The 14,766-nt window shown below is 44.5% G+C and overlaps 1 protein-coding gene across 1 annotated transcript in view; it reads right to left on the reverse strand.

The window, feature by feature from the left end:
• Positions 1-1,643: 1,643 nt before the first annotated feature.
• PSAT1 (phosphoserine aminotransferase 1) overlaps positions 1,644-14,766 on the reverse strand; it is a 29,885-nt gene continuing 16,762 nt past the window's right edge. Inside the window, exons 7-9 of the mRNA XM_061201168.1 lie at positions 13,750-13,878; positions 3,565-3,702; positions 1,644-2,884 (exon numbers count right to left, since the gene is read on the reverse strand). Of these exons, the coding sequence (XP_061057151.1) occupies positions 2,779-2,884; positions 3,565-3,702; positions 13,750-13,878 (373 nt within the window). The 3' untranslated portion in view covers positions 1,644-2,778. The remainder of the gene's footprint in view (positions 2,885-3,564; positions 3,703-13,749; positions 13,879-14,766) is intronic.

The raw sequence follows: 14,766 nt of genomic DNA on the forward strand, positions 1-14,766 counted from the left end.
GGAGGATCTAAAGGAAGATGAGGCCACCAAGCCTTACACAGATTTCCCAAGGCCTGAAAGACACCTGTCTGTCCACTTTGCTTTTAATCTTAAAGACTGGCCAGTGGTGGCTCCCGCAGCCTGTTGACCCAGGGCCTGCATCCTTATCTCCCTTTCCACCTCTCTCCATGTGGTCAGCGGACTGGCATCCGTTCACTCACTTGACACATACAAAGGTCAAGGTTTTCGCTCAATGAGTATCTTCCAGCGATCTGTGCTCCAGACCACAGTGACTACCCTTTGTCCTGGTATGAATGCAGTTGCTGACCGTTTTCCAAATACTTTCACACAAATATAAAGAAGAGTCTGGGAGCCCTCCAAGATTCTAAATTTTAGTAAAAAATGAAATTACATAGTAAGCTTTTGAAAAATTAAAACATCCACGTATGTAAGATTGTACCTCTGCCTTTACTGCAGGCTGTTTGCGAAATTCAGGAAGCCCTGCCTTTCCATTCATTAAACGGACAGTCGTTGAGCACCTCCTAAGGGCAAGGCAGGATGCCAGGTGATGAAGGTGGAGAAACAGGGCTTGTTCCTTGCTCTGATGGGGAAGGCACGTAAGCAGACACCCTCGGCACAGGAAAACACAGAATGGAGGTGCTGTGATGGGATAAAAGGGTCACGCTTATAAGAACAAAGGAAAAGAGCATCCTTCCAATGCAGGAGACACAAACAAGGTCAGGAGGTTGGCAGGTGTCTTGAAGGAACGTCAGTCTTGCTGAGCGGGGGCAGGAACTCCAGGCTTACCCGACGTAGCATGGGCATATATGCACGCCACATTCCAAGAACCAGAAACACAAGAAAGAAGAAGCCAGACCAGACACCACAAAGCTGTGACCATTGGGCTCAGAAGCCTGGGCTTTTTTATGAACCAAGGAGGAGCATGAAGGGAAAGTGACGGTCCAATGGGCTGTGCTGGTAGGGGCAGGTGGGGGCAGATGAGGCTGCTGAAATGATCCGCTGAGGGCTGACAGAGCTGGCTGTGGCAATGGGAATGGAAACAAGTGGATATTCAAGAGATTTGGGGCCGGTACAAACCACAGGGACTTGTCACCATCATATGAATGGATGAGGAAGGAGGCAAAATAGACTCTGAGCACTATTCTATGTGAACACTTGGATGGCGTCCAAGCACTGGCTGGCTTTTGCTATTTAAAAATTTACTGTGGTTATTAGTCACATCCTGCATGGAGCCCTCATTTTAAGCTCTTCAAACATCCCTGAGATAAGTGGGGGAGTTATTTCAATCCTCCTTTTCACAGATGAGAGAACCAAGACTGGCAAGGCTTAGCCCTAAGCAGGAAACCCAACTAATTGGTGCAGAGCTGGGACGAAAGATCAGTATAGTCCTCATTACACAATCCAACGAAACACGAAGATAGCTCAAAACTGTCCTAGCGGCACGTTTCCAGCCTAAGTGGGACAAAGTTCATAGAACCTTATACCATGAGCTGTGCTGTAACGTGGTTTGTTGATACTGTCCATTCCAAAAGCCAACGGAAAGCTACCAGTATGCTGAATCATTAAGAACGTGGATGTACAGGACTCAAGTCTTACACCTTTTTGAACAAAATACCCTTCACAGAGGCTATTTTTAGACTCCAGTTTTCCCAACATAAAGTTTTTAAAAGAACAATCTGTCTAAAAAGCATGTAAAGAAATTCATTGACAAAGATTTAGATGTTTTAGGACTTTAATGTCCTTCGCACGGTCAACATAAAACACTGACAATGGATAAACAAGAGGGGAAAAGACGCTTCAGCAAAGATCTTCCCGAACTCATGGCATCACTGGTCAAACACCATAAAAAGAACAGTCACGTGAGCAAACAGTAAGGGAGTTTAACAGAGATTTTTAGTTTAACAGCATAACTGAGAAACAAAGAACCAACCAACCAACCAACCAACCAACCGTTCTTCTACCCACTGAAAGGAAAGTAAAAGTGAATCAGGGAGCTTCCAAATCTTGTGAAGCAGCTTAAAAAGGGAGAGGGGAGGGGGAAGGGGAGGCACACAGCTGTTGAGAACGTAACACTCTAATGCACAAGGTCAAGGACCCTAACAAATTCTCAAAGTCTCAACATATATCAACAAGAACCGTATTATTAGAAATATAAATGCACAGAGATATAAATGCAGAGATATAAACTATTTGGTATTAAAAACAGACCTTGCTAGATAAACATATAGTATGTCACTTTTATCTCTTTATGAGTATAACAGTATAAAGAACAATCTCCAGTTTGCCTTTTAGTCTGGAACATCACAACACGGTCGGTGGTGACCTGAATTAATAGCTGCAGAATCCAGAAGACCCCACTGCTGTCATCTTGCAAAGGATCAAAATTCAGCACCTAGAGGGCTCCACCCACCCTCCATGCTATGTGTTTGTGTGTCTCTAAAAATAATAACCTGCAATTTGCATATAATTAAACTCATAGGCAGCTTTGAATATGAGATCTAGGCAGAAAAAGTAGCAGCAAAGACAACAGTAGTTAGAATTTGGTAGAAAAGCAAGAGAAGATTTTTTAAAAGCTTCCAGTTCAAGCCAGAATTAAGGTTAAGTTTCAACAGCTTAGCATAGCTGTGGATGTTTTGCTGTTCTCTGAAAAAAGAAGAAAATCTATCATAAGCATGTTCATTCGAGAAAAATATTATGTTTAGTTTTTTTAGCCATGCCCAAGTGACTTTCAATTTTGTACATTGTTCAAGGGCAGAGTGTATATTCGTTAGGATGTGCTCATAGCTGGTGCATCTCCAAAAAATTCTTCATGAAGGCTGCCAGCTTCTGGACATCTTCGATGGTGACAGCATTATACAGAGAGGCCCGAATGCCTCCCACGGACCTAGAAGAACCACAGATGCAGCCGTTAAGAACAGGAGCATCTGGTTTAACATCAAGACGACCCTCCTTCCCGTCACCAGCTCCTGCGAGAGTCACGGCACCTGAGACCATCGTGTCCAACCTCCCACCTGAAAGCCCCCGCAGGTGGCCAGGAGCTTCACACATCTCAGTCATTAGAAAATTCCTTTCTAATGCAGTGAAGGACCGTCACGCTCACATGGAACCTAGGTTAGTTCAACTCTTCGATGAGCCTGCCGTACAGGGGGCAGGGAGCGGGCAGCTATTCTCATGCGTGAGAACATACATTTTTCATGGAGCTTACAGAATTAACTACTCTCTCTGATGTTCAGGGGAGCAACAGTGATCTGTTCTTACACTGAACAGGCTTGTGCCAGCTGTACCAGAGCTGGGATGGCACTCTTTGTGCTGTCAGAGCAGAGATTTTCAAAGGTAGTTTTGACCAAAGCTCCTAGAAGGTGTGGCCCCCCCCATGCTCTTGGCCGTGGAACCGTGCTAAGGGGTCTGTAAGCAGCAGCAGGAGAACCCCCGTAACAAACGGTCTTTCCCAACTAGTTACAATAACTGCTACTCCGGGTTGGGCAGGCTCCTAGATGTGTTTCATTCAGCGTCTGAAAACTAAACCAATTCTCTGACAAGCTTCTGGATGGGACATGTACTCACCTATGCCCTTTCAGGGAGATCATATTGAGTTCAAGAGCTTTGTCGAGAAATCTTTTTTCTAAAGCATCATCTCCTTTGGTGTTGCCAATGCGGAATGGAATATTCATCCTGCTTCTATTCTGGGGCTCCACTGGACATCTGAAAAACATGTTTTTTGTTCCAGCTATTTTTCTGCAATGTGCAACTGCCATTAACAAAGCAACAGAAAAAAAAATTTTTTTTAAATCCAAATAAACCCATTTATATATTATACTTAAGCATTCAGTAAAATAAGAATCACATAATTCCAGGAAAGTGAATATTATTTAATAAACAGAGAGGGATAATTGTAGTGCTATATAGGGAAAATTGATTTAGATCTAAAACTTATACCCCAAATTAACTCTATGTCAGTTATTTGGTTATAGAAACGCAAAAAGAAAAAAAAAGTAAAGCATTAGTTACAAAAAATAAAGTTATGCTAACATATGAAGAAACATCATAACATTGGATTACTTGGACATTTTTTGTATGTTTGAACTATTTCCTTAAGTCAACTTCCCAGAGTAAAACTGTTGGCGTGCACGCACACACACACACACACACACCACACACACCCACACCCCCCACAACACACACACACAAAACACACACACAAAACCCCCACACACAACACACACACACCCACACACCCCCTCACAACCCCCACACACACCCACGCACACACACACACAACACACACACACAACACACACAAAACACACACACACAACACACACACACACGCACACACACACACACAACACCCACACACACACATACCCACGTGCACACACACACAAACACCACACCCACACCCACACAACACACACACACACCCCACACACACACCCACACACACCCACAACACACACCCACAACACACACACACACCCCACACACACATATCACACCCCCCCACACCCCCCCACACACACCCACGCACATACACACACACACAGCACCCACACACACCCACGTGCACACACACCCACAACACACTCCCACACACAACACACACACAACACACACCCACACACAACACACATCCACCCCCCACACACCCACGCACACCCACACACACCCACGCGCACACACACACTACCCACGCGCACACACACAAACACCACACACAACACACCCCCACACACCCACACACACACCCACAACACATTTACATGGTTCTTGACAGGAGTTGGGAATCAAATTCAGAACACATGTTTTGAAAAATATGAGAGTACATATTTAGAGATGGAATTAAACAAAATATCTGAACTAAAGCCCATCCAGAGCATCATATATTCTGTAATTAATTACAACAGGTAAAGTTAGAAACGACCTACGTCCACCATAGAAATAAAATAAATTATAACATTTCTTTATAACTAAATATTAAGATGTCACATAAAAAGATAAATATAAAGATTAGGCTGCAAAATGGAAGTGGTTTATGATGTAATAAGTGAAAAATTTTAGATGTTATGGGTACTCTAATTAGAGTATAAATGTGGATATAAAGATTCTAAGGAAGCAAAGAGAAATAGAAAATATTTGTGTTCAGAATGTGAGAATATGGGATAATTCTATGTTCCCTTTAATGTTATTTTAATAATATGTTATATATTTAAATATCATAATGGAGTATACTGAAATGTACAAGTGATTAGAGTAAGATTGCTCCCATTAACTTGCAATTCTATTGCCACTAGTTAGGGTGAAAGTAGACTATGAAGTAAATGTAATAAATGTGAACTGGATGCCCTAAAGCACAGCTGCTATCTAATCCAGTTTTAACTGTCAGCAACAAAAAATTTTTAAAAACCATTTTCCAGATGCAAACAAGAGATTAAAAAAAGATCTGTGCCAGGACATTTATAATTTACTTAGGGAGACCACTCTTGCATATGGAACAGTGAGTTAACATTCTCTTATACGACTCATACTTAATTTCCAAGAGCCTCAGTTTCCTCATCTGAATATTGGGAATGATAATAATATCTCCATTTCATACTAGTTATGACAGTTCAGTGGTACAACATATATGAAGCTTCCAACCCATGGCAGCCACACAGCAATGTGAATGACCCTTTCTCTACAAGGCTGCAGAGAAAAAAAAATAAGTTGGTCCGAATAGTGGCTGTAAGATTTAAAAATAATGAGCAGCAGCTTTCAAAGCACTTAAAACATTGTATTGTCCCAAGCTGTGTGACCTTGAACAAGTTACTAAATCTCTCTGTTGTGCCTCTCTGATGTGAGGACTAAATGGCCACAAATTCTCTGCAGCCCTCCCCGCAAGAGGTGGGGTCTAGTGCTCCACACCTTTTGAATCTGGGCTGGCCTTGTGGACTTGCTTTGACCAAGAGACTGCAACAGGAGTGATGCTGTGCAACTTCCAAGCTGAGGCCTCAAGGGGCATGCAGCTTCTATACCTGCCCTGTTAAAACATCACTGCCATGTAAGCAAGCCCGAGCTAGCCTGCTGGAAATAACAGGCCCAGCCCACAGCCAGCACCAGCTGCCAGACAGGTGAGGGGGGCCATTTTAGACTCTAGGTGAATCACCAGATGACTCTGGTTGAATAAGTGATCTCAGATGAGACCAGCAGAAGAAACCACCCCACTGAGCCCAGCCCAACCTGCTGACTGAAAAGAATCCTGAGCAAAAGAAATGGCCGTGGTTTTAAGTCACTGTCTTGAAGTGTTCTATGATGCAAAAGTAGATAACTGATAGAATTTAGAACAGTGTCTGGAACACATTCAGTGCTATGTAAATAACTATTGAAGTCAATAAATTTGTCTTTTTATTCTCAGCACCTTACACAGGGCTCACACAGACTCTCAAAAATGAATGAGTCAAGCTTCATCTAGGATACGTTAGTATTTAACTTCAGTTTCTGATTTGGAAAGTAAGCAAGCCAAAATTATCTTCTACTGACAACCAAAGGAGACAAACAGAAGAAGAGATGACATGCTACTCTGGATTACAAGGAAGATATGTAACAACTCTCTCCATTTTCTCAAGCACATCCTATTTCATTCTTCCACTTCTACAGGGTGGGATTCATTAAAATTAAACAGCAAATAAAAGCAGTGTGAGGATGCCCCCATTAAAAGCTATGCTCGCCCCTCAGGGCACACACATAATTCCTGTTAAAGTTAATAGGAGTCAAGTGCACATCCACCGACAGAAGAGACACAAGAAGGGAAACCAAGTATCTGGTAATAGGCTTTGAGCCTGAATTCTGGGCCCCCCTTTTCACAGGTAGTAGGTATCCTGGTTGACATTTAAATTAAAAATTTAGTGTCTACCCTCTTTGATATTCTGCTGCCTCAGGCTCCCCAGGTGAGAGTCCAATTATAGAGCTGGAGCAGCAAAAAGGACATGTGATTTAAGGGGAAAAAATATTAAAAGGGGGAAGAATTAAGAACCTGGATTTACAAAGAATCTGTATTTACAGTCGTCCCCCACACATTTACCCATCCTACTGTGAACGTAGGTGGTATCATGACAGCAACAACGTCATAACAACTAGAAACGGAAGATTAAATTTGCACGGTGCCCGAGAGTGTCCCTGGTGTGGGGCTGAGGGAAGGAAGAAAAAGATGAAGGGGAATTGGCTGCTCCCAACCTAGCAAGACGGCTGTGGAGGGAATTCAAATTCCACAGGACAAGCGCTGTGGAAGCACAGAGCTGAGCAAGTAACTCTGCCCGAGAGAAGGTTGAAGATTTCAGAGGAAGGGAGGTGGGAGGGGTCAGGACAGGGGGAGACGAAGGAAGGGCATCTGGCAGAGAGCTGTGTGTGCCGAGGCACGGGGGACGCCAGCAAGTTCTCTGCAGCACCTGGGGTTCTGGGTGCCTGGCTGGGGGCAGGACTGCAGACCACAGAGGGCCCTGCAGACACGCTCTCCTGGGAACTGGATCGATCGGATCATGGAGCAACGAGGAGCAATCAGGTCTGCACAACAAGGAGTTCTGCGTTTTAGAAAAAGCACTACGACATAGGGGCCGGAGGGTGGGGACACTGGGGGAGAGGCGTGCCAGAAAGCTCCCACAAAGAACTTTCTAGGTCAACAGAATTCGGGCTCGTGACCAAGACAGGGACACTGGGGAGTTTCAAGCATGGGCAGTAAATGCAAATGCCAATAGGGACCCAACGGTCATATAAATGAGTATAACAGGCCCAGCATGACAGACTCAGCACAAACTCCCTACGTTACTTGTTAAATGTGAGGGCCCGTTCTTTACTCCCACAGAGAAACAGAGTCTCCCTTTTGCTTGAAACATACGGCCCTCCCGGTCTGTTTCTCCCACTTTCAGAGACACGGGGATTATGAAATAAGACATCTGGATTTAAATCATCTTCCCATGTTCCAATAAGGGCTCAAATTGTGTGTTTTAAACCCTGTGAGCCACACCGAGCACTGCCGTGGGCTGTGCTGGGCCACCGCTCCCAGGTGTTATCACTAAATCCCAGAGCGGGGGCAGGGCCTGTGGCCTGAATGAGTTGGGGGGCAGGGAGAAGGTGCCACGCTGACAGAGCGCTAGCAGGGGCTGGGTGGGCGTGGAAGCAGCGGGTAATCCTGGGACTACAAAGCTTCCAGGACAGAGTTTGAGCAGCGCTTCCCAGGGAGTCTATGACGGAAGCTGATAAGGATGGTTGTGACTGGAAAAGCAGTGCCACAGTCAGTCATAGAAATTTAGGAAATCCTGCATGAACAGGGCTACACAGGTTTCTTGACTCAACTTCCTAGAGTGTCTCAAGAGCTCCTGTGAATCGTGAACTCCCAAGAGAATAATTCATATAGGAACACAGTTTTCCCCAAATGCATGTGGCTGAAAAACCCATTGCATCTCTGGGATGAGTATTCTAGAATGCCCACTGAGAAACACCGGGACTTCCCAGGGTACCAGAGGGGTATGTGTGAGGGGAAAGGCACCGCCTCAGCGGGAAACAGCACCTCACAAAGGTGGTGAGGGTTAGGAGGGCGCCAAGAAAACCGCAGGCAGTTGGCAAGTGATGACAAGACGCTCATTTCAGCGGTGTCTGCTCCAAAAGACAAACCAGAAACAAGAAGGGCGTGAAGAGTGCATCCTGAGGTGAGAGAAGCCCACAAAAGAGTCACTAGGCCTCTCCTGACTGCCTAACTTTTAAATAAAAAATTAACTCTAAATTTGCACACGATTAGGAAAACTAGAGTAAAAATATGAAGATCTATTCCCTTCCACAGAGGTGGTTGCCATTAACAGTCTTTTGCGCATTTTCAGGATCAGATACACAAATGTGTATACGTGTATATATGCGTGTTTCCACATGTACGTATATACATATATAGTATTTACAAATACAAACATTGTGGGTTTCTAAGTGGAATAATAGACATGTCCTTTTCTACACCTGCTCTTTTTCCTTTTGACCTAATGACATATCAGGTCATCTTCCCAGTTTGCTCACAGACCTTCCCCATTCTCCACGCACACGTTACTCCATACTACGGATGGATCTTAATTTCCTTCATCAGACCCCTCCTGCAGGACACCCGGGTTGTCTCTAGATTTTCCCCGTTACGTAAGTATCCCGCATTGGACTTGTGGGTGCCCGATTTTGTGCACACTTCTGTGCAAGGCAGAGTACTGGCAGAGGGCAGGTGCCTAGAAGTAGAAGTCTTTGGTCAAAGAGCAACAGAGTTTTGAACTTTGATGTATGCTGCAAACCTCGCTCCAAAATTGAACACATTTTTTATACTTAACATACGCAAAGTGTGTTTGTTCCCTTGCCTACACCAGATGTTATCAGTCTTTAGAATTTCTGCTGATCAGAGGGGAAGAAAATCTCATGGTTTTAATCTGCATTTCCTAAAGAAGTTGGCCCCTCTTCATTCGTCTATTAACCAGCTGTGTTTCTTCTGAGTTGTTTGCTCATACAGTTAGAAACCACCCCCTGCCTTTTTAAAATTTGGTTTTCCTTTTTCATTTATTTGTGGGTTCTTCTCTATATCAACAGTAACCTTTATATGTTAATATGCTACTAAACTTTTGTGTCTGTCATTTTGTTTTGTTTATGTCTTGAACTGTAGAAAAGTTTTAAATTTTCATGTAATTAAATATCTTTTACTTTATGGCTTCTGAGTTTTATGGCTTATTTAGGAAGGCTTCTGTACTCGCTACACTTACACAGAAATTCTCTCCTGTATTTTATATTTGCTTCTTGCATTTAGTTGCATTTGCATCTTTTCGACTGACTAGAATTTGTGTATGCTGTGATGCAAATATCTAATTTCTGTTTAAATGAATTATCAATGCTTCAATCAGTCAATTAGACAAAAAGTCACGTTAGACTTTAAAACTAATTTAAAATGCAATTCTCAAGTAAACATGGACTAGTTTCTGGACTTTTCGACCGATCTGTCTTTCCCTCTGCCAGTGGCTTTATACATTAATAGATCATATGTTAACATTACATTTTATTAATGTTAACATATATGTTTAAAATGTTTCATCTATCCTTTTGCACTAAATTTTTCAGGTGAACACTGAACTGACTTCTAGGTATTTACTAATTTTTGTGACTATTGCAAATGGGCTCTTTCCTTGTTTTTTATTGTTATTTCTGGCTTATGGGAAAGTAACTGACTTTTACATATTTAGACACAACTGATCACAATTGTGAACATGATCATTTCTAGTTTTTCCACTGATTCCTGCATTTTGAAAAAAAAAGTCATTATCATCTGTGATTTTTGTTGTTTCCTTAGTAAAGGCTCTGGAACCAGCCCCCCCGACTCTCCCCATGTTCTTATCCTGCCTGATCCCACTTCCCCACTGCACCTGACCCTAACCTGTCTGCGCTGCTGTAAAACACTGTCTGTTCACAGGGTTGTGATGACAATAAAATGTATTAATATCTGTAAAGCGCCAAGGGCTCTGCCTGCTTTATTTTATTTTGGGGTTGTCACTAGACACATCACTTGCTTCCCTCGCTTTCCTAAGGCCTGGACCCCCCATGAAAGTGAGAAAAGGTGACCTCAGATGTGGATATGGATTTGATCACTTCAACAGCTTTATCATATTAAAATTAATATCTAATACACATTAAACACTATGTGTCAGGAACATCCTAGGTGCTTTCCATAATAACCACAAATACTATTAAGAGCTAACCCTTAAGGAATGCTCCCTATGTGCCAAATACGGTTTCACAATACACAAATTACCCAGTGCAAGAGCCCATGTTCTTAACCTCTACATTACATACTCTTTATTCACGTGCATTTTCATTTAACTGCTCACCTCCCCTTCAGGGCCGTATTTCCATAGCGAAGAACTTCCTGAAAACCCAAGTGCACACAGAGACAACTAGTGAGCGTCCAACTGCTAACATAGAAGAGAGAGGGAGCAAAGCCTCCTCCTGACCCTGGTAACAAGGTCCCAGAGGAACACCATGAGCCGGATGACCTTTTCTGGGCAGGCGGCCCAGGGGGTGAATGGAAGTTCCCAGAAAGAGGTTTATTCGGAAGAGGATGCAAGTTCGGGGTCAAGGCTGTTCATAAGTGAGTGAGGAGTTTTGCATGGGAAGGTGATGAGATTCCTCAGGAGATGACCTGCCTGCCACATTGGCTTCGACAGGCTGCCTTCTGGAAAATGCCAGGTTGGGTGCTTGCAGTTAAAGGATCTCAAGTGGGGGGAGAGAATTCAGGGGATTCTTGGTGTTCCTTCTATGCTTTATTTTGTTTTTAATTTCCTGGATTTCTTCTGGAGGCATCACCATGCTTTCTGTCCTCCCATTTTGTGCCTTCACATCTCCTGAGAAATATACGGAGCCAAAAGCTCATAGAAAATTGGTCTCCCCTCCACAATAGCTGCCATGTGCTCTCACTCACATTCAGATCCTGAACACTCTTATGGAGCCAGGAAAGGTGACTTATTCTTCTGGGTATCCCCAGAGCCTAGAACAAGGCTAGCACAGAGGAGTGTTCAGGCGCCATTTGCTTGATGGATGGATATGGACAGACGGACGGACGGATGGATGGATGGATGGATGGATGGGTAGACGGATGGATGGGTGGGTGGATGGATGGGTAGATGGATGGGTGGGTGGATGGGTAGATAGACGAATGGATAAATGAGCTAGTGAATTAAACATGTCTTCAGACCTTTCCAGACTTTCTTTCCAATCCCAGCATGAGCCGTGCCCTTCAGGGAGCCCACTCTCTGCTCTCCAAACACACTACTTTCTTCCCTCAGTGCTTTGCAGAAGCCATTCCCTGCCTTCCTAAAAATTCCTAAAAGTACTTCCGCCTTCTTCTCTGCCTAATTCTTACTCCTGTCCAAGGCTCAAGCTCATGTAAAAGCCCTCCCTTCACCTCCAGCCAAAGCAGTATCTCCCTGCCCCCAGCTCATGGCTCATTATTTAGCCCTTGGCCATGAACTCCTTGGACCATCTACTGCTGATCATGCATGTTACAACGGCTCCAGTAAGTGCTAGTGGAATACCCTGGCCTCCTCTCTCACACGTCAGGCTCTAAAGTGGAAGATTCCCAAGGGCCAAGCCACAGAACCACAGAGCAGGCAGAAATGCACAGTGTGTACCCCTTCCCCCAGATGGCATGTGGAAGAGGACCCCAAAGGTCAAGTCGTTCAGCCAAGCCAGACTCCCTGAGGGCTTGTGGCTGGGGTGTCATCACAAGCCAAGAACTCATAGGAGCAGGCAGGCATTTAAGGGCAGAGGGGACAGCAGCAGTTAGGGCTGTCCCAAAAGTACAACCCCACCCATGGATGGTTATGGAGATGTGTTAGCAAATCTTGGGTAAAACATACAATTCTAAGGCAGGATTGAGGCACCATTTTTTTGTCCCACAAAGCCCACTAAATTCTTAAGAGAGTGAAAATTCCCTTGTTATTGTCAGCCAGATATTTTTTCTTACAACATACTGAACTCCAAAGAGTAAAAAGGCCGCTAAGAAGGGGGTCCTGGCTCAGCAAATGAGTGTAAGTGTTTACGCATGTATGTGTATAAACACACGTGCATACAGAGCATAAAGTCTGGTCCCCCCACAGCTGTCCCCACCTTGAAGGAGGGGAAAAGCAAATGAAAACCTCATCTGTCAAGCTCCTTGTGTGCCAGGCACTGTACTAGGTACTTTATATCTGGCATTTTGGTGGCAGGCCTGTTGTAGGGGGTTGAACGGTGGCCTCTGCAAAGGTTTATCCACGTGCTCACCTCCAGAACCTGTGAATGTGACCTGGAAAAAGGGTCTCTGCTGATGCAATTAAGCTAAGATCTCTAGATGAGATCAATCATCCTGGATTATCTGGGTGGACCCTAAGTCCAATGACCTTGTAAGAGACAGAAGACAAGACACACAAGAAAGGAGGAGGCCATGTGAAGGCAGAGGCAGAGACTGGGCTGAGGCAGCCACAAGCCAAGGAATGCCTGAAGCCCCTGGAAGCTGGAAGAGGCAAGGAATGGATTCTTCCCTGGAGTCTCTGGAGGGAGCAAAGCCTTGCTGACAGCTTGCCTTTGAACTCCTGGACTCCAGAACACTGAAAATAAATTTCTCTTGTTTTAAGCCACCAAGCTAGTGGTACTTTGCTCTGGCAGCCCTAGGAGATCAATACAAGGCCCGTACGTTCTCTGGCGTTGGTCCAGTGGTCAACACATGTTCATGAATCAATTAGTCACAAAAACATTTAACTAGGAAACAACTCATACCACAGCCAATTCCATTCACCAACTGCAGGCCTGGGATGGGAGCGTTTGTCCTGTAATAAGTGAAAGAGTAAACTTTCCTAAAAGGGTAAATAACCCAGAGGAGGGGCCAGGAGTGGGTGTTTATACCAAGGGTCTCCAGCGAGTCCTGAGGTAAAGCTGAGAGCTTCCAGCAAGTATGTGTTTTGTCCCCAGGGGACATACAGAGGAGGTGAGGTTGGGGAGAGGGGTCTGCCCCAGGGTCTGTGGTGTGAGAAACGTTACCACCCATTGGGAGGCAGGTCCCAAAGCCCGGAATTCCTGGGAATGGGATGCAGGAGGGAAGACTTACCTAACTCATGCTCCTGAGGACTTCAATGTCTCAGAGAAAGGTGGCTGCATCCATGTTCCAAAAGCACACGGCATATACACATTTTTAAATTCACAAGAGGCAAAATGTGGGATAAAACCCCATCAACTTACACATAGAATCCTTGAGAATTATCAACAACATCATAAATCATTTGCGATTTGATGGAGCTAAGCTTCTCCATGGCTGCTGCACCGCCGTTGTTCTTAATCCACTCCAGGACCAAGCCCATGACATAGATGCTAAAATAAAGAGTAAAAAATACATATATCCACGTAGAGAATGGACTTGAGGATACGGGGAGGGGGAAGGGTAAGCTGGGACAAAGTGAGAGAGTGGCATGGACTTATAAATACTACCAAATGTAAAATAGATAGCTAGTGGGAAGCAGCCACATAGCACAGGTAGATCAGCTTGGTGCTTTGTGACCACCTAGAGGGGTGGGATAGGGAGGGTGGGAGGGAGACGCAAGAGGGAGGAGATATGGGGGTATATGTATATGTATAGCTGATTCACTCTGTTATAAAGCAGAAACTAACACACCACAGTAAAGCAATTATACTCCAATAAAGATGTTAAAAAATAATTAATTAATTTAAAAAAAATACATATATCCATTGAGTTCAGCTTTGCACAAGTGGAAAGACATCCAAGCAAACAGTCTGAAGTTGTACTAAAACAGACTTAAAGACACCATTAGACATAGACAAGATGAAAGTGGGCCATGTGTACACCAAGGACAGGAGCGTGTCACAGAGCAACAACGAAGATCAACCCAACTCTAGGCCCCTGAGGGCCATTCAGAAAAGAGGGTTAATTAGACTCTTCACTAGAGGTCACATCGGTGCCCACCTGTCCAGCCCAAGCCCGAACGCAAACTCTTCATGACACCGGGAACACAGCTCCCTGTCTCCACCCCTGCTGACATTTTATCCCTGCCACAAGCATCCTCGGACACCTAGCTCCCCACCCCCACCAGTTAACTCTTCACTTTCTGAACGCCCACACTTCCCCTAGTTTTTACCACTGGCTCTTTATTTTCTATTCCTAGGTGCCCGTGTCTTGGGCCCTGCAGTCCTGGAAGGCTGGAAGCACAGTGCTCACCTTTCCTCCCGCAAAGCCCTGACGCA

This window comes from Eubalaena glacialis, chromosome 9 (assembly GCF_028564815.1).
Source record: "Eubalaena glacialis isolate mEubGla1 chromosome 9, mEubGla1.1.hap2.+ XY, whole genome shotgun sequence".
NCBI lineage: Eukaryota > Metazoa > Chordata > Mammalia > Artiodactyla > Balaenidae > Eubalaena > Eubalaena glacialis.